Source organism: Homarus americanus, unplaced genomic scaffold (assembly GCF_018991925.1).
Source record: "Homarus americanus isolate GMGI-L3 unplaced genomic scaffold, GMGI_Hamer_2.0 scaffold40856, whole genome shotgun sequence".
NCBI classification, from domain to species: Eukaryota; Metazoa; Arthropoda; class Malacostraca; order Decapoda; family Nephropidae; genus Homarus; species Homarus americanus.
Genome location: NW_024734615.1, coordinates 7,147,428 through 7,165,731, shown reverse-complemented (window position 1 = coordinate 7,165,731; position 18,304 = coordinate 7,147,428). Strand labels below are relative to the sequence as shown.

At 39.7% G+C, this 18,304-nt stretch overlaps 1 protein-coding gene across 2 annotated transcripts in view; it reads right to left on the bottom strand.

Annotated features, from left to right (window-relative positions):
• Window positions 1-18,304, bottom strand: part of LOC121870410 (oxysterol-binding protein-related protein 6-like) — a 65,023-nt gene that overhangs the window by 24,165 nt on the left and 22,554 nt on the right. For both annotated transcript variants that reach the window (XM_042372247.1, XM_042372248.1), the window contains exons 6-7: window positions 14,014-14,152; window positions 95-214 (exon numbers count right to left, since the gene is read on the bottom strand). In XM_042372247.1, coding sequence (XP_042228181.1) covers window positions 95-214; window positions 14,014-14,152 — 259 coding nt within the window. The remainder of the gene's footprint in view (window positions 1-94; window positions 215-14,013; window positions 14,153-18,304) is intronic.

Below are 18,304 nucleotides of genomic sequence, written 5' to 3'. Positions count from 1 at the left end.
CATTAATGCTTTACTATGACAGTACTGTATATATTTTTAAACAAACTTTAAACTAAGTAATACAGAAGTACAGTATAATTAACAGGTCCTCTACCTGCAGCAGCTCCAGTTAATGTGGTGCCTGTGTTGGATTTGCCTTCCCGACCAATTGTGCCAGGATGTGACCCTGGTAAAGATCCAGGCAAGGAATTCCGACTACCTGGCACAAGCGGATCTGTCAAAAAATAGTCACTGAAAATTTTCAGGGAAAAAAAATACTGTAATAAGTTCTAAATCATTAGAAGCCTGGAAAACATTATTCCGCAATTAACTTTAACCCATTAAGAGTCACTGCCATTTTAAAATGGCAAAATGGCATCGTCACTACAGTGTCACCGCCATTTACATACACCGCTGTTTTTACAAATTTCTCACACTCACTAGTGACATCTTACGGTCTAAATAAGTGACAATGGGACTAGTGGTAACTGTCCTGGGCGCCCCGATGGGTTGCGGGGGTGAGGGGGAAGTGGGAGAGGGATAGAGCTAGCCTGCCAGCCTTATCCCATATTTATTCCTCCCTTGTTCACCGTCTCGTTGACGCTGACACACTAGCATACCACGCTACTTAGCTTAGAGGTCCCAACAACCTTAATTCAAGTGTCTTTGCATTGCCACATATTTCTTTCATATCTAACTTACAAAGAACATCATATTAATTTGGTGACATGAGGTAGAGTGTGGTGACATGTGTCGAGTTAGAGGTGTTGCCATTATCATGTTTTTTTTTATCAAGTGTTTACATACCCGGTAAATAATTTTTTATATTTTCTTGAGAAGTCATATAAATCAATAGAAAAAAATAAAATTTATGTAAACAGCCAGAAACCATTGATATAAAATCCAACTTATAGAAAGAAAACAAAAATATAGCATTGTTCATGTTCAGTCAGATAGTCAAGGGGAGTTGTTGTTGCTGCTGCGTGTTCCTTGTTATTCTATATAAAAACATTCATCATGGCAAAATAAATCAGTAAAACCTTAGATATTTTATTTATTGCATAGTTTTCCATGATCATGTGAGTAATGAAAGGAAATAAATAAAATATTTATAAATGCAAAATAGAGAAAAATCCTTTTACAATACCATTTGGCTCACTTGCCTGAGAGATCCGGGGAAAATCCCTCTGATATACCCACTCACATTCATGCAGTGAACATTTAAATGCCCAGAAAACAAAATTATTCAAGTTTTCAGTCTTTTGACAACAAAATACACCATTAAAAAAATATTGGACCTGACAGGATGACTTTTACCAGAAATGGTGGATGATTAATGGGTTAATATTCTCTGTGGCAGCACCTCTTCCTGATACCTACCCAGCTAGGACAAAGCAGTGAAGTCCATTTTAACACATCTAAGAACAATACAGGTACAGTCGGGTCAAAATTCCAACACTTGACAGTATTTGGCATGTAAGTACCCGAAGATCTTAGGTATTAAGGGGAGTTTTATCCCATTTTGTGGTTCAGGCCTAATATGTGATGACAAGTAGTGTTATTAGTATATCCCAATCATATATGTATAACTCAGAAGTAGATGCCAGATATTGCTAAGTGCTCAAGACTTTTAACCCCGACTGTACATGAAATATGTAAATATCAAGGTTAAATCCTCAAAAGCCTGAAACCATTTGACATCACATCAAAATAACACTGACCTGAAGAACTCATTTAAGAATCCTTAAATGATCCCATCCTGTGCATTTCTCAAACTGTTAACTAAAAATATTAGTATAGGTATCATAACCCATTCCCATCATGGCTTGTAGGTATTTTCAAAACATATTAAAATTTTTGTAAACTTCTTACAACTGTAAAGCATCCCCTTGCTCGCTGTCTGCCAGTACACAAACATCTAGAAACCACTGGCTCAACAGGTTCTAGCCAGTTCCTCCCATCATCTCCTCATTGCTCTGACATGTTTCCAGAAATCTCAGCTGACGCTACCACAGGTCGCTTTTGCCAGTGCAGAAGTCTCTAGAATTCATGGAGTGACAGAGTGGAACCAGTCAGTACCTCCCACTGCCACTATCATGCTAAGTGTTTCCAGAAACATCAGCTAGATGTTCCTACAGGAGCCAATCACCGCTGAGTATCAGAAGTCCCGCCTCCACAAGCTCCACCCCAATACGAGGTTTAATAAGCCATTGCATGGATCGGGAGCTCAAGAAAAACTTCTACAGATTTACTTCCCCCACATCTTCCTTCCCACAGCCAGCATACTTATGCCAAGTCCTCTTACTTATTCTTTTAGGTCTAGGGACGTGTCAGCCTTAGGTACGGGCTTAGCATAACAATTGTTTGTCCGATCTTGTGTACTTCTCCAATGAAAATTCACACTAAGACACAACACTGCCTGGCCAGTGATCCTAGTGTTACGTGCATTGCTTCCATTACAACCATCACAGAGTTATTTAACTGTTTGTATAACTTCTTATTGGTGTGTTTGTTCATTTGTTTGTTGTAAATATTAACTTGAAGTATAGTTTTTAAGAAAATTACTATATGTTTAACTAACCCCTCTCATAAGGGATTTAATCTAAGTCCAGTAATATTATTTACATTCCTTTATTTCTTAAATTCAAGTGGATCACAACTTTATTTGTTCACATGTGTAATTTATGGTTAATGTTCTTGTTTAACTTTAATTTTTTAATAAGTATAGAGTTCTTAATTTCCTGTTCAAGTATTTAATTAGTTAACCATAAAATTTAACCTGTGACACAATTATATACAGTAAATGAATTACAGTGAGCCTTCGAAGATCCGGACTAAAAGGGGGGACTGTAGTGGATCCTCTCCCCTACAACTACAGACTGAGCTCCTGCTGTGCGCTTACCAGCCAATCAGCGTACAGCCAGCTACGCCGAGAGACTAGGTCTATGGTGAGGACGTAGGGGTACGATCGCCAACCTAGTCTTGACCTTCCACCTCAAGCTCAGGATCAGAGAGCTTCACACCTTTCGCTTTCTCCCCCGTGATTGACTCTCGCGCTACGCGCGCCTCAATTCCTGATGCGGCAGAATCACATAAATACAGGACAGGCTGGCCGGGGAGGTCATTCTACTCTGACCGTCTGGACCAGCAAGCCCTCTCTACAGCGCCTCACCAACCAGCTCCCCCAGAAAGCTCCTCGCCCAACAGGACCTCTGAGCAAACTACTCATCACCTAGTAACTCCTTAGCACTGCACTGTACAACAATATATATACAGAAAAAGCATTGTGAGTTTCTATTCTACCTCAATCCTGAGTGTGAGATATCTTACATGTACGTACGTATGTGAGCCCATACAAAGAGATAAGAGACAACCAAAGAGAATTGACAACTGGTTACATACTGTACACTACAGGACCATCTGTCCAAAAAATTCGATTGTCCGTATCTCCCTAAATAGCAGGGAGTATTTAGGAAAAAATTGTGCGTATTTAATCCTGTAGCCATAGTTTTCTTAAAATAATATATATTCAGTACCAGTAAATGTGAGGAATAAAGCCATTTTTTTCTAAAAACCAGTTTTTGTGGTAAAGTCCAGAATGTGACATCTCGCTTTATACCTATACAGCTCCTCCCAGACTTACGACGGGGTTAGGGACCCAAATCCAGGTCGTGTCGAAATGGTCTCTTTTTCTTCTCAGCACCACAAAACTCTCACTTTTAAGCTTGCCAGCCATTTTAAAGTGAATTACAAAAGAAAATTTTCTCTGTGTACTGATGTTGGGACTCGAAAATACGTAATTTGAAACTCATTTTGGTACGAATGAGGCAGGTCGTAAGTGCGGGTGGTTATAAGTTGTGTAGGTCGTAAGTGCGGGAGGAGCTGTATATACAGCTAGACCCCGACTTACGACGGGGTTAGGGACCCAAATCCAGGTCGTAAGTGCGGGTGGTTATAAGTTGTATAGGTCGTAAGTGCGGGAGGAGCTGTATATATGTGTATGCCTAGCATAAATTCGCCAGGCCAACATACAGGCAATTAAAACATCTAATAATTACTTAATATTTGGAGGACACGTCGCTACCTGGCATTTAATTGCAATTCTCAAAACCCCCTCCAGCACACGCATAACTACCGTCATCTTTTGCCCTAGAGCGAGCAGTAAACAAATGTCAACTCTTGAGTGGTGGAGATGTCGACGTCGCATACTTGACTTTATCACAAAAACTGGTTTTAGAGAGAGAGAGAGAGAGAAAAAAAATCTTTTTGTTCAATCCAGAATGCAACATCTAGCTATGATTACCCAAGCAGGAAGTGGAGAGGGAGGTGACATTGCATATAAGGTTCCACTAACTTAGGTCCAGATAATAATTATAAACTTTTTTGGAATATTTTCCAATATTAGGAACATTTGCCGGAAGGTAAAATTTTAATTTACATATCCCAATTAGGATACTCACTTTATTCTGATGAGGAAGAAGAAGGTCTTGGTTGTATAGATTAACTAGGTGGGGGAGGGGACGCCAGTACCTGTACCACAACATGTGAAGCATCTTTCAGAGATAGATGAAGATAGCTGTTTTGAAAGGTTTTTGAAGATTTCCAAAAGCCCACTTCTTTGATCTGACTGAGACTCATATGCTGCAGAAAGGCCACAGACCCTGCATATTTCCTGGTGTCATGTGCCAAATTTTTCTTGCCAGCGTCTGCTCACCGAGATAAATATTTTGTCCTTTGCCTATGAGACAATTTCTTACCATCCTGTGATGAGAATGCATAGGGGCCTCGATTAGGGAATCTGGTGAACCACTCTTGAAGTTTCTTAACTGGGCACAATATATAAGGAACCCTTGTCTCATCGGCGTAAAAATCCTCCCTTTAATTTTTTCTTAGGATCTCCGTAGGAAAAAGCATGACATCTTCCTCAGAAAATACCAATAATGATGGATTATTGGAAATTGAAATCAGCTCACTGATTCTCATACCTGTTGCTATTGCCAGAAGGAAGGCTGCCTTCTGGAGCAATCTGTCCCGGTTCAGATTTATATTGTAATTATGCCACAAAAGATATTTAGTAACTTTATCTAGAGACCAAGGTGGGATTCTTTTAGGCCTAAGGGGTCTCTGAATGAAAAAGGATGATCTGAGAATTTGATAAATTCTTGGGTTCAAAGTAATATTAAAACTCCATGCCAGAGGGTCAACTAATGCTGATTTATAAGATGCAATTGTAGATCCTTGAAGGCCTTTAACTCTGAACAGAAAATATAAAAATTCTAACACCACTGTTTCCGACAATGTGATTGGAGTTGTTAACTTAATAAATTGTTGAAAAAGGCTTCAAGCTTTCTCATATTACATAAAAGTTTGGGGCCTATGACCTGCTATCACTTGGTTAACTACAGCTCCTCCCCGACTCACGACGGGATTAGGGATCCAAATCCAGGTCATAAGTTGAAAATGCTTAAATAATACATAGAAAATCTAAAATGGGTGTCTCTTTTTCTTCTCATCACCACAAAACTCTCACTTTTAAGCTTGCCAGCCATTTTAAAGTGAATTACAAAAAAAATTTTCTCTGTACTGACGTTGGGACTCGAAAATACGTAATTTGAGAAATTTTTGGTACGACTGAGGCAGGTCGTAAATGCGAGTGGTCGTAAGTCGAGTAGGTCGTAAGTCGGGGAGGAGCTGTATATTGGAATTACCCAACAATCTATTTAAACATCTTTTGAGAAACTCCAAGCATGAAGTGCCAAGAAAATCTCGAACTGAGGGTGCAGTATTTGATCTAGACATCCTTGTTGCAATTGTAGTGGATGCGGGCATCATTCCAACAGATCCAGACACCAAGGTTGTAGGTTCCAATATGGTGCAGTCAAGAGGACCTTTCCCTGGAAAGATCTTAGTTTGTGAACCACATTGGACAACATTTTCACAGGTGGGAATAGATAGATTGAATTCCAACGGTTCCAATCTATTAGTAGAGCCTTTCTTAAAAAATTTGATCGTTCCAGAGATGCATAAATTGGCAACTTGTGATTGTTTTGTGAGGCAAAGAGATCTATTTGTGGAATCTCAAACCTCCTCACTAGATTCTTGAACTTCTATGTCTTTAGGGACCATTCTGTTTCCGTCGACACTTGCCTGAGACGGGACAAAGCATCTGTCCAATTGTTTTGTACACCCACCTCTCATTTTACGTGGGGGTTACGTTCTTGAAAACCAACGTTTAATTAAAAAACGCGTAAATTAAACATAATTTTCCCATAAGAATACAAGTAAATGGTACAGGTTAGGGGAACCATCATATACCACACAGGGTATGAACAGTGCTCTCACTTAAACCAAGCACGTGGCCAACCTCCGACACACGCTCTTCTCTCTGAAGGCAGGTGATCACATTTAATTTCCCATCCATTGCGATTGTTTTTCGTGCCTTTTTAGCTTTAGGCGCCCAAGAGGAGGCAGATGGATGTTTGCCAAACATGCTCAATAGGAAAAACAGCGTTTAAAACTAAAAAGGTACGTGATAAACACACAATGCAAATGAGAGCACAGAGAAAAAGTAGTGCTGGTGTGAACTGAGAAAGTGATACACGGGGAAGCTTGCAGGACGTCGTCAAAGTTGTTGTACAGAAAACTTCATTATCATCATTATCGTCATCATTAGTAGTAATAATCTTTATTATTACATTATTATAATACTGTAATTATTAATAATAATAATAATAAAATTGTTGATGCTGATATGACTGCAACTTTATCGTAATAACTTACAAGCATCTCACCAGGCATCACACGAGACTCCACTGCCAGATGAATACGAGCGGCAAATTTAAACTGTCTTGAGCGCGTTATTTCAAAAATAGGTGCGCGTAAATTAGCTTTTGGTATTAATTGAACAACAGCGTTATTCCAAAAATGCATAAATCAAATGCACGTAAACGCGATTTACCTGTACTCCTGGTATGCGAGTTCCTTTGAGGAATAGTTTTTGTTACACAAACCTTGAATATTTTTCCTGAATGTGAGAAAGGGCCAAGATCTGGTTGAACCTTAATAATTGAGACAAAACACTGTCGCTCTGTTGTCTATGGCAAACAGAATCATCATGTTTTCGAAGTTTGGGTTTGCCAAAAAAAAAAAAAAAAAAAGAAAAAAGAATAGGATTACTGCTAATTCTTTTATGTTTATGTGTTGGTCCCAAAGGGAGTTGCCCCACTTCCCTTGACGGAACTCTCCTTTTACTGAATGGTAATCCCATCCTACTCGGAAGCGTCCATACAAACGACCAAGTCTGTTTGAAAGAAGCAGCAATATTTCTGTTTCTGTGAAGCAACTTCGACCCCAGATAAGTTAGTTGCTTTTTCCTTAACGTGCCCAAAGGAACTACTATGGTGGCAAAATTCAAAAGACCCAATAGTTTTTCCAAATCGTGCCAAGAAACCTCTTGCTTTACACAAAAGGCTTCTACTTTGTTTATCACATCTGTTGCCTTTGCTTCTGGTAGACTGACTGACTGCAGATTGGTGTCCCAATGGAGACCTAACCAATCCAATATTTGACATGGTAGGAGATTTGATTTGGTTTATCTTTAATCCTAGGTTCTGAAATATTACTAGTGTCTGTTAGGTCGCCCTTTAACAGTTTACAAAAGAGTTTCCTCCTATCAGCCAATCATCTACATAAGCAAAATTTCTTATGCCCTCCTTCGCAACAATTTCCCTGGGGATGTTCGCCAGTTTTGTAAACACTTTTGGCACAATTGTCAAGCCAAATGGCATCACTGTGAATTGATAACTTACATCCCCCACTGCAAACACTAGAAACGTACTGTATCCGGGAGCAATAGGCACATAATAATCATCTTCAGGATCCACTTTTGAGATCCAAGCATTGGACAGAAGTAGATGCCTCAGATGATCGTAAGTGAGCATCTTGAAACTTCTTTTGGTAATGAACTTGTTCAGGACACAGATAGATCGAGAATCCACCTCAATTTGTCGCTGCCTTTCTTTGGAAATAGGAACAGGCAGGACATGAAACACTTCTCTGACTGCAACAGTTCAATCACACCTCTGTTTAACAGTTGAAATACATATTCCGTGTGTAAGGGGGTTGGTTTTTTACCCCTTTTTGGTAACACTAGTAGAGGGCGCCTCAACCAAGTCCATGTGAGGCCCCCTTTGATTGTCTTGTAAGCCCTTGGATCTCCTGGGAACAGTAATATGAATAGTTTGCTCAACAGCTGATCTATACTTAACCAATGATTGTTCATCAAACAAGGCAGGAGAAAGAGGGGAAGAATGTAGCAATAAATAAGCACTACCACTTGAAGCATTATTAGTGATTTGCTTCCTTAGCTGGGCTTTCAGTTTTAAGGCTTTCAACATCATCTCCATAATTGAGTTTTACAGGGAATATGAAATCCCTTGTATAGCAGCAACAAAACGTCTGTCTACTTCTGAACTATCCTCATAGTCCAGCACAAACTTAGTCAATGATTGACACATCATTATTGCTAACTAAATGTCCACTGCCAACTTCCTAAATTTGAACTCTTCTTGCAACAGTGCAGAAGCAACTGGTTACAAATTTATTTCATGACTTATGTCAGTATATTTTGGAGCCGACAAATACTGGTAAAGTTCATATAAGGAACTCTTTTTGTCATTGCATTGGAACTTCAAAAAACTAAACTTGTCAGCATTCCTATCTGATGGAGTGAATGTTAAGTAAATCAATATGTTAGCCCAGACTTCATCTATTTCAGAGATCATTTTTGGGTACAAAGTTGCCTTGCCTTCCTGTCTCTTTGTAAGTGCTGGGAAATCGGGAAGTTTAGAAACATTTTCACAAAATGCCTTGAATAAGGAATCCACAGGCTCAGATGTGGTTAAAAATGAGAAGACTTAGGCCTGTTTGGATCATCCTCACACTCATTGTTCTCCATTAGCTGCAAGGGAGTTGACAGCAGGCTGGTTCCACTCATAGTAACCAACATTTTTGCCCCAGGTGGAAGAGGTTGCCAAAATGGGGACAGGATGAAGTCAGTCTCACAGGTTCTCCCTGCTCTAGTGACTGAACACTATGATAAGTGCCAACTTCCTCATCCTGATTCTGCCCAATAACCTACTTATCTTAACAGAAGCAGGTTGGTTCTAACTGAGGATTAAGTCTCTTACCTATCACCCATAATTATAAACTTTCTGCCAACTTTGGATCTTTCCATTGTTTTAAATTTAGGAATTTACTCTTTAATGCGTTATTCCATCAATTTCTAATTTGGCTTTTCAAAAATTCCTTCTTATCTCCTGCAGCTTGATTAATTTAAAAAATTAGATCATAACAAATTGCACAATCCAATGGTGAAAACAGGTTGTCTTAGACACAGCTGCTATGAATTATGCAAGCCAAATGAGGATCTAACTTGGTAATCCAAGTGGCTCTACATCTTTGATAATACATGTAGTATGGTCCACTTGGGTCCTGGGTGAAACTACTACTACTGAATTCATATCTTATAATGACAGACCCTTCCTTGTTTGTAGTGTATCAGCTGAGCCATCCAATAATTGTAGCTCTTCACTCAACACTAACTCCCAGAGACAGTTCCGTGGTCTCCTCTGTCATCTAGCAGCCCAGACAACTGTCTTTCATCCTCCTGTTACACATCACTAATCTAAACTAGGAGGAACACCATAAGTCACATTGTATCATCATCATAATACAAGGGAGATTACATTTTCTCCCAAACATAATCAATATGACTCATACCTGTGATATTTCATTATTATCCCATTAATATCTCTTATTGTTCTATGAGTCATCAGTGAGATAACCATAAACAACTAACTCACTATATCATACACCTCTCCCTTCTCTTATCTCAAATGTCCCTCAGCTCATTGAACTTTGTTTCTTAATCAAGCTAACTTCATTTCAGAGCACTCATTTTTGAGGGATCATCAAGTTTTCTATTTGTTGCCAATCAGGGTGCACAGATATCACCGCTTCAATTAATCATGCTTGAGCAATGATGCCTGAGTGAGCATAAGTCACCCGGAAGGGTTGACAGTACTGAGCTGCTACCATAGCGCTCCATTAGCTAACATCGTTCACCATTATACTATCAAGATGTATTGGGCTGAAAATTCCACCATTTGAATGGTTCTCATTTAACCATACTGATGATACAAAGTTCATCCCAACATAACTCTAGATTGCTAGTAAGACCGGAAGGTCAGCGTCCGAAAGGATCACTAACACTAGCAACCTCGCTAAAGTTCGCCTGGATAGGATGAACCCGCTACTCAGGACATGAATAAAATAGAGCTATGAAGAGAAAACTTTACTCTGGCCTGAATGCTGAGAGTAATCAGAAAATCCAGGGCGGAAGCCCGAAAAGTTTTGTGAACGAACATGAGAAGAGGGAGAGGGAAGGCCACATATATCATGGTATTTATCATAACACTTGCATAGTAAAAATTTGGGTTAAAATATATATATATATTCAGTGAAGACATACCCGGAAGGGCGAAAAACAAACGTCATTCACTAAGTGACTTGAAAGCAGAGAATTAATAGTCACCATGTTCAACTGTCTACGTATATAAAAGACGAGCCGCGGTCGCCAGGCTTGACCAGACCGTATAAAAAACTACCCCAAACACAATATTTGAGAGACATAACCAAAATAAAAGTCACTCAATTTTCTCACCGTGCTAAGATGTATAAATACCGAAAGTAAAATCCTCGTGGCACTTAATATTTCAGCTATTACAACACAAATTAGAGGAGCCTGCTTTGTGCGCGTTCACAGGTGATTCGCCAGGCAAAAGATGACGGTAGTGATGCAAGTGCGGGAGGGGGTTTTGAGAATCGCAACTAAATCCCAGGTAGCGACGTCTGTATGTTGGGCTGGCGAGTTTATGCTAGGCATATACAGTATAGGTATAAAGCTAGACATCGCATTCTGGATTGAACAAAAATAAAAATAATACCAATAAATAAGTTAAAAAAAATACCATATTGCCAAACCCGTAAATAAAAGCCAAATGTAAGTTTATCACAGTTGCCATTTGCAAACACTCCCTGCTTCATCATAGCAACAGAGACCAGCTGGGACGCTACCTCCACCAATTCCCTAGCAACGCTTCCCACCATTACACTCTGCAACCTTCACCCGCTCCCTCACTGAGCCAGCTAACTTGTGTGTAAATAAATGTATATTCGTATATTCCCTTATTTTATTTTTTTCACAATATGTATGTAGGATGGTGTGTGCATGTAACTGAGTAAAAATAAATGAACAAAGTTATATATATATCTGCCAGAAAATATGAGTAGAAAAACAACCATTAGCACATCACAGCTTGGTCCAGTAGCCTGGTGGTTACAGTGACGAGTCTAACATGGCTGCAATGCTATTAAATCCGTAATCACTAATAATAACAGTATATCCAGTGAAATATGGCAGGGAACGAGGACAGTTACAACATCAGACGACTCACTAACTATCGATCATTCACTCCCCTCCTCGCTCATGCCAGGCATACGATCAAAACATGTGTGGGAGAAATACAAATCTTGTCATCTAATTTGAAAACGGTGACGGGCACAGTGACGAACAAATTATATAAACCATGCATTTACCCAAGATAAATTAATAAGAAACATTGTATCATTACTAACTCTTTTTCTAGTAAATCCTGCTGGTCCTTAACCAAAAACATCTGTAATAACTTTGCACTCCATCTTTTCCTCCTCTCTTCTGATCTGATAACTCTACAGCCAACTCTCCCCCTGATAAAGCCAATCTCTTTGGCACCTTATTCTCCTCTAACTCCACCTTAGACAATTCCAACTCTACCCCCCCTTCTGAACCTATGTACTTTCCTATAATCTCCACTCGTAGGGTTGCCGGTGTGTTATCCAGGTTGGATGTGAGTAAGGCGCATGGACCGGACGGAATACCCCCTCGTGTTCTGAGGGAGTGTGCTGAAGTTCTAGCCCCTGTGCTTGCTTGCCTCTTTTGCCTTTGCCTCAAAACCCAAACTTCTCCTTCTTCTTGGAAGAATGCCTCGGTTCAGCCCATCCCGAAGAAGGGTGACCATTCTAATCCCTCTAAATATTACCCCATTGCCCTAACTTCATCCCTCTCTAAGATTTTCAAAACTACCTAAAACTCATTTTCTCCGTCCCCTTGAACGCCATTCTCTTTTGTCAGATCACCAGTATGGCTTTTGCCAGGCCAGATCTACTGATGATCTGCTCTCCTACTGCACCCATCTTTGGTCATCCTCTCTTAGGGATTATGGGGAAACTTTTGTCGTGGCCCTCGACATCTCCAAAGCATTTGACAGGGTATGGTACAAGTCTTTGCTTTCTAAACTTCCCTCTTATGGTTTCTTTCCTCCACTTTGTTCTCTAATCTCTAGCTTCCTTGAGAACCGATCCATGGCAGTTGTTGTCGAGGGATCGCCCTCTCGCTCTTTCTCTACCAATAGTGGTGTCACACAGGGTTCTTTTCTTTCACCTACTCTCTTCCTTCTGTTTATCAATGATTTACTTCACACAACGATTAATTCTATCCATTCTTACGCTGATGATTCTACTCTTCACTCTTCTCCACATTTTTCCCTTCTTCCTAATTCTTAAACTAGATCTGTTTCTAGAGCTGATATCATTTCATCTATGAATGCGGATCTGTGCAGCAACTCCAAATGGGGAGGTAGAAACTTGGTTAAATTCAATAGTAATAAAACACCGTATTTACCAATTCACTTTCCAAAATAGAAGATCTCCCACCAATCACATTTCAGGATACAATCATTCTGCCAAATTCTAAAATATATATGCTAGGCCTCACCATTTCCTCTAATATGTCATGGAAGCCACACATCCTCAACACTGCTAAAGCTGCTTCCCGAAAACTGGGAATGCTGTACAGATGCCATAGCTACTTCACTCCTGAGCAGTTGCTTGAAGTTTATAAGGGATTAATTCATCCTAACTTGGAGTACTGCTCTCATATCTGGGGTGGCTCTTCTTCTGTCCAACTGTTAGATAGGGTGGAATCAAAGGCTTTTCGTCTTATTAACTCCTCCTTTAGTTGATAATCTTTCTTCCCTTCTCTTCGCCACAATGCTGCTTCACTCTCTCTCTTTTACAGGTACTTTAACGGGCAATGTTCGGTGGATTTGGCATCCTGTGTACCGCCGGCAAGGCCGTGGGCTCATAACACTCGTCTTGCTGCGGTGCCCATCGTTTCTGTGTGGATGTCGGTCACACTAGAATAACCCGTATTAGTACATCCTTCTTTCCTCACACAGCCAAACTGTGGAATGCTCTGCCTTCTTCTGTGTTTCTATACTCATACAAACTATCTCACTTCAAAAAGCTGGTTTCCTGGCATTTTCGTGATGCAGTTTAATAGTCTTTTTCTCTTCTATTTTTAATTTCTTTTTACTCGTGTTTTTTTTTTTTTGCCACCCAGGCCCCGTTGTGGGTCAATGATCTGTGCCCGGGTGGGTTATTCCCCGTAAACAAAAAAGTGAATGAAATACTGTAATATTCCCACAAACAATAATTAACAACTCTATGTTTTCTGCCTCCTCGTGCACCTGTGTTCTGCTCGCTGACTTCTTGGTGACACAGGCCTATAATGATCTTTGCTCTGTTTTGGCAATGCTTCTTAGGGAAGTTATAAGCCCCCGGAACCCCTAATTTTTGTCCGAATCTTCTGAAATGCAGATTTACCGGGTCCGAATCTTCGAGGGTGCACTGTACTGTAATAGTATACCGATAAGTTATAGAATCAAAGTAATAAGCCCAACAATGAATGAGCACTGAAACAAGCAGACAAAGAAGGAGCAAATCATATTTATGGCAGTGACAGGACGGATTTACTGTATACAGGTAGTTTGTTTTCGGCTCATCACATACCATCTTAAAAATTCAAAATTTCCATATAACTTAAATAATCTCAATTTCATGAGTTTTTTTAAATCAGAAGCAAGGAAAACTTACCTGTTGGAGAATCATCTGAGGGTGATGTAGGTGAGGTAAGTTTGACTTGGTCTTTGCTGTATAGGATCTGGTGTTGCTTGTGAAGACGATGCTGTTTTAGCTGTTCAACCCACTGTAGATATACTTCACGCGATTTACACTGAAAAAAATAAATAATAAAAATTATATATATATTTAGGTAATATTCAGAAATTTCAGTGTAATTTCAAACGCCGCGCCATTGACGATGCGGAGTTCAAGGTCGTCTGAGGGAAAACCGCGCTCCCGCACGTAGCAAGAGTTTGTGGAACTAGGCCTATACGATATTAAATGTAATTTACCGAGTTAATAGGGACGCGAATCATGAAATTAAATATCAGTTATTAAATTGAAAATAATTATAGATCATTTCCCAGTCTGAAAATGTTGTGTACGTCCTAATTAAGCTGTTATCGTCTGGTAAATAAGTCACTCCCGGAAAGCGTGAACCAGTGAGCAAGCGTGGCTGGGGAGTCGTGAGAGAGGTCAAGGACCACCTCTGTGCTGTCCCCAGGAGAGACGGATCGCGTGACCTGGTTCCTTCGTTTATTTAACAACAGTATTAACAAGTAAGTTTTATTCAATCTCAGACAAAGCTTGATAGGGCGGTAGGAACAAACGGTGATGTGAGACAATAGCTAACAGCCCGGGTTTTTCAGGGTTCTGTAGACCCCACGCAGTATGATAACGTCCACTGGCGGTATGAGACACAAGTGGTGAAGCGAGCTGTATGACCGTCCACTGACCTGGGTTTGAGCCACCTGTTGAGTATGGTGAGAGTTGGAGTGATCCCAGCTGTCTAGGTGCCCAACTAATGACGTGACGATCGTTTAGGGTCATCAACTCTCCTCTACCTCGGCTCACAATACCACACATCTTGAAGCAGCTTAGTGAAAACCTTTTACTAACGGGAAGCTAAAGCTTCTCTCAACTGTACAAGGTCTGATTGGCTCACTCCCTTCCGTTTCATGGATGTACAGTCGGCCCTTAACATACGTGGGGGTTACGTAACAGAGATACCCGTGGATGTTAAAAATCCGAGTATTTTTGCTGCCCCCCAAAAAAACCGTGGCCCCCCCATGTCCTTATTTACCGTATATACCTGTGTGTAGTTCGAGTTTTTAAGACCAAAATATTTGGCAAAAAATTGGGGGGTCGACCTCTAAACGGGTAATAGTTTCGTTAGGTTGAAAAATATTTACCAGTAACTACCAGTAAACAATGGAAACGATCCATCAACGCACCACCAGCTATGAGTGTCGGTACAGTTGCCAGGGCAGATCTCTTGCATCATCATAGCAAGCCCAAAGTAGCCAAATCTATGGTACGGTATGCACAGGACGATGTAAAACATAAAGTATTCATTTATTAAAGTTTATTTATAGATACTGTACATAAATTTTTGTTCATTACATTTGAAACATCAATCTTTGTTAATTAAATTTGAAACAAAAGAAAACTATGATACCGTATTTTCATTAAAATATTTCATCACAAGTATATTTTACCTTAACTGTGACTGAATGAATATACGTATTCTCAGAAATAAATATGGAAATATAATATTTTTGCTGGAATGACGTACATATTACAGTGGAAAGTGGGATAAAATCATGACGAAAACAATGACTTTCGCTTTCTTTCGTTATTCAAAAGATTTTACCGTAATCTCTTTTCAAATGGTTTTCAGTTAAAAAACTGTTGTACTCGTACTGTATTACAATAATATTCTATCCTATCATTAGCCTTATAATCCCACAACTGAAAACCATTCGAAAAGCGATTACGGTAACATCTTTTGAACGAAAGAAAGAGAAAGTCATTGCTTTCGTCACAATTTCATCCCACTTTCCACTGTAATACGTACATCATTTCAGCAAAAATATTACATTTTCATGTTCTCAGAAATAAATGGTAGTTTTGTTGAAACGTAATGTACAGTATTTAATATTAAAATGCAAAAATAGCTATAAAAACAATTAATACACCCGTAAAGTACTGGCTGGCATCTCCACTTGTCCCTGGTCCCGCGTCCAAGGTCACCACTCCTCCCAACTCGCTCCCTCCTCTACCTACTCCACCCCCTCTGCCTCCTCCACCCCCTCTGCCTCCTCACCGTCACTACTGCCGACAACGAACACAAATGTTTTGTGAATAACTGCACCTTCACTTCCTATGTACAGTACTGAACTGTACTGTGCTGTGCATTTTTACAAACAATAAACATGGCAAGAAAAGCTATTAAAAAAAAAAAGAGATAAAAATTTCACTTTACTGAACCGTACCTATCCTCAGCGACAGGACAGGGGTCATTGGGCTCATCGTCACTCAATTCCATAACGGGTGGTGAAGTGGGGGCGACGGTGGATTCAGCTGCTTCCTCACTGCCGCCAATGATTGATGGTGTTAAATCTCTCCTTCGGTGATCAAAGAACATGGAGATGGGGAGTTGTCGTCTCTTTCTTTCATTTCTTCCATGATGTTTTTGTATGGAGCAAAAACGTCATCCATCCCTCGCATGAATTTCAGGGCAATCACCATGGAGGGGTCCATACTATAGGCCAGGTTTTTCAGTGCCTCAATATTCCTGGTCATCTCCCCCAACTTCTCCAACGTTATTTCTTGGTGCTCTTCCTCTTCCCCTTTCGCTTCCTCTTCCTCTTCCTTGCCTGCATCTACTAACTCCTGTAGATCCTCCTCGGTCAGCTCAGTGTCGTGCTCTTCAATTAGCTCCCTAATCTCGTCCTCTGCCATGTCCTGGAAGCCTTCAGCAGCCACTTTCCTTGACAGTGCCAGGGTCTTTCTGAATATTTTCATTAAAATCCATCAAAATCATTTTCCTTGTCATCGTCTTAAGCACCAAACAGCTCCTCCCAGTCTTCTCCTTGAACAGGGCTAGAGGGTACGTGTTTTTCGAATCGTTTTCAATTAAAAAAAATGTTACAGCACATGTATATTTTACCTAAACTGTGCCTGAATGAATAAATTCTCAGAAATAAATAGAAGTTTTGCTGAAACGTTGAGTATTTCAATGTAAAATAGGATAAAATACATGACGAAAACAAAAGACTTTACCTAACCTTCCAATGTTCAAGTGATGTTACTCGTTTTTTTAATAGGTTTCGGTTAAAATACTGTTATATTACAATGATATTCTATTCATACTGTGCTTGATATACTACATTCACGGAAATGTAATATTTTTGCTGAAATGACGTACGTATTACAGTGGAAAGTGGGATAAAATCGTGACGAAAAGAATGACTTTCGCTTTCTTTCGTTCAAAAGATGTTACCGTAATCGCTTTTCGAATGGTTTTCAGTTAAAAAAAACTGTTGCATCACAAGTGAATTAGGATAGAATATTATTACGGTAACATCTTTTGAACGAAAGCAGTTTTTTCACTTTCCACTGTAATACGTACGTCATTTCAGCAAAAATATTACATTTCCGTGAATGTAGTATATCAAGCACAGTATGAATATAATATCATTGTAATATAACAGTATTTTAACCGAAAACTATTAAAAAAACGAGTAACATCTCTTGAACATTGGAAGGTTAGGTAAAGTCTTTTGTTTTCGTCATGTATTTTATCCTATTTTACATTGAAATACATCACGTTTCAGCAAAACTACTATTTATTTCTGAGAATATATTCATTCAGGCACAGTTTAGGTAAAATATACGTATTAACAGCAACATTTTTAATTGAAAGCGATTAGAAAAACCACCCTCTAGCCCTGTTCAGGAAGACTGGGAGCTGTTTGGTGCTTAAGAGCGATGACAAGCAGTACGATGGACAGGAAAGAAGCGTTGGAGAAGTTGAGAGCGACAGTGGGGAGCTACACCCGTTATGAAATACACAGCATGGTCCAGTGTGTTGTCGACATGTGTGAAACAGAAGGAGGAAGCGGAGGAGGCGAGTTGGGAGGCGTGGGCAGCAGGCAGTGGAGATGCCAGCTGTATTTTATTTTTGAAATTTGATTGTGGGATTATAGGAGAGCTAATGGGATAGAGTGCAACAGTTTAACTGAAACTGTTTAATGCATTCAGTCACGGTTAAATAACAATGCGTGTGATGTAATATTTTGTTCAATTTAATTAACAATAAATGAATACTTTATATTTTCGTCATAATGCTACTATACCATGCATTTGGCTACTTAGGGCTTGCTATGATGGCATAGAGATCTGCCTAGCAGCTGTACCCGACACTCATAGCTAATTGTCTTACGATCAATACATCGTTCCAGTATTTTATAGTTACTGG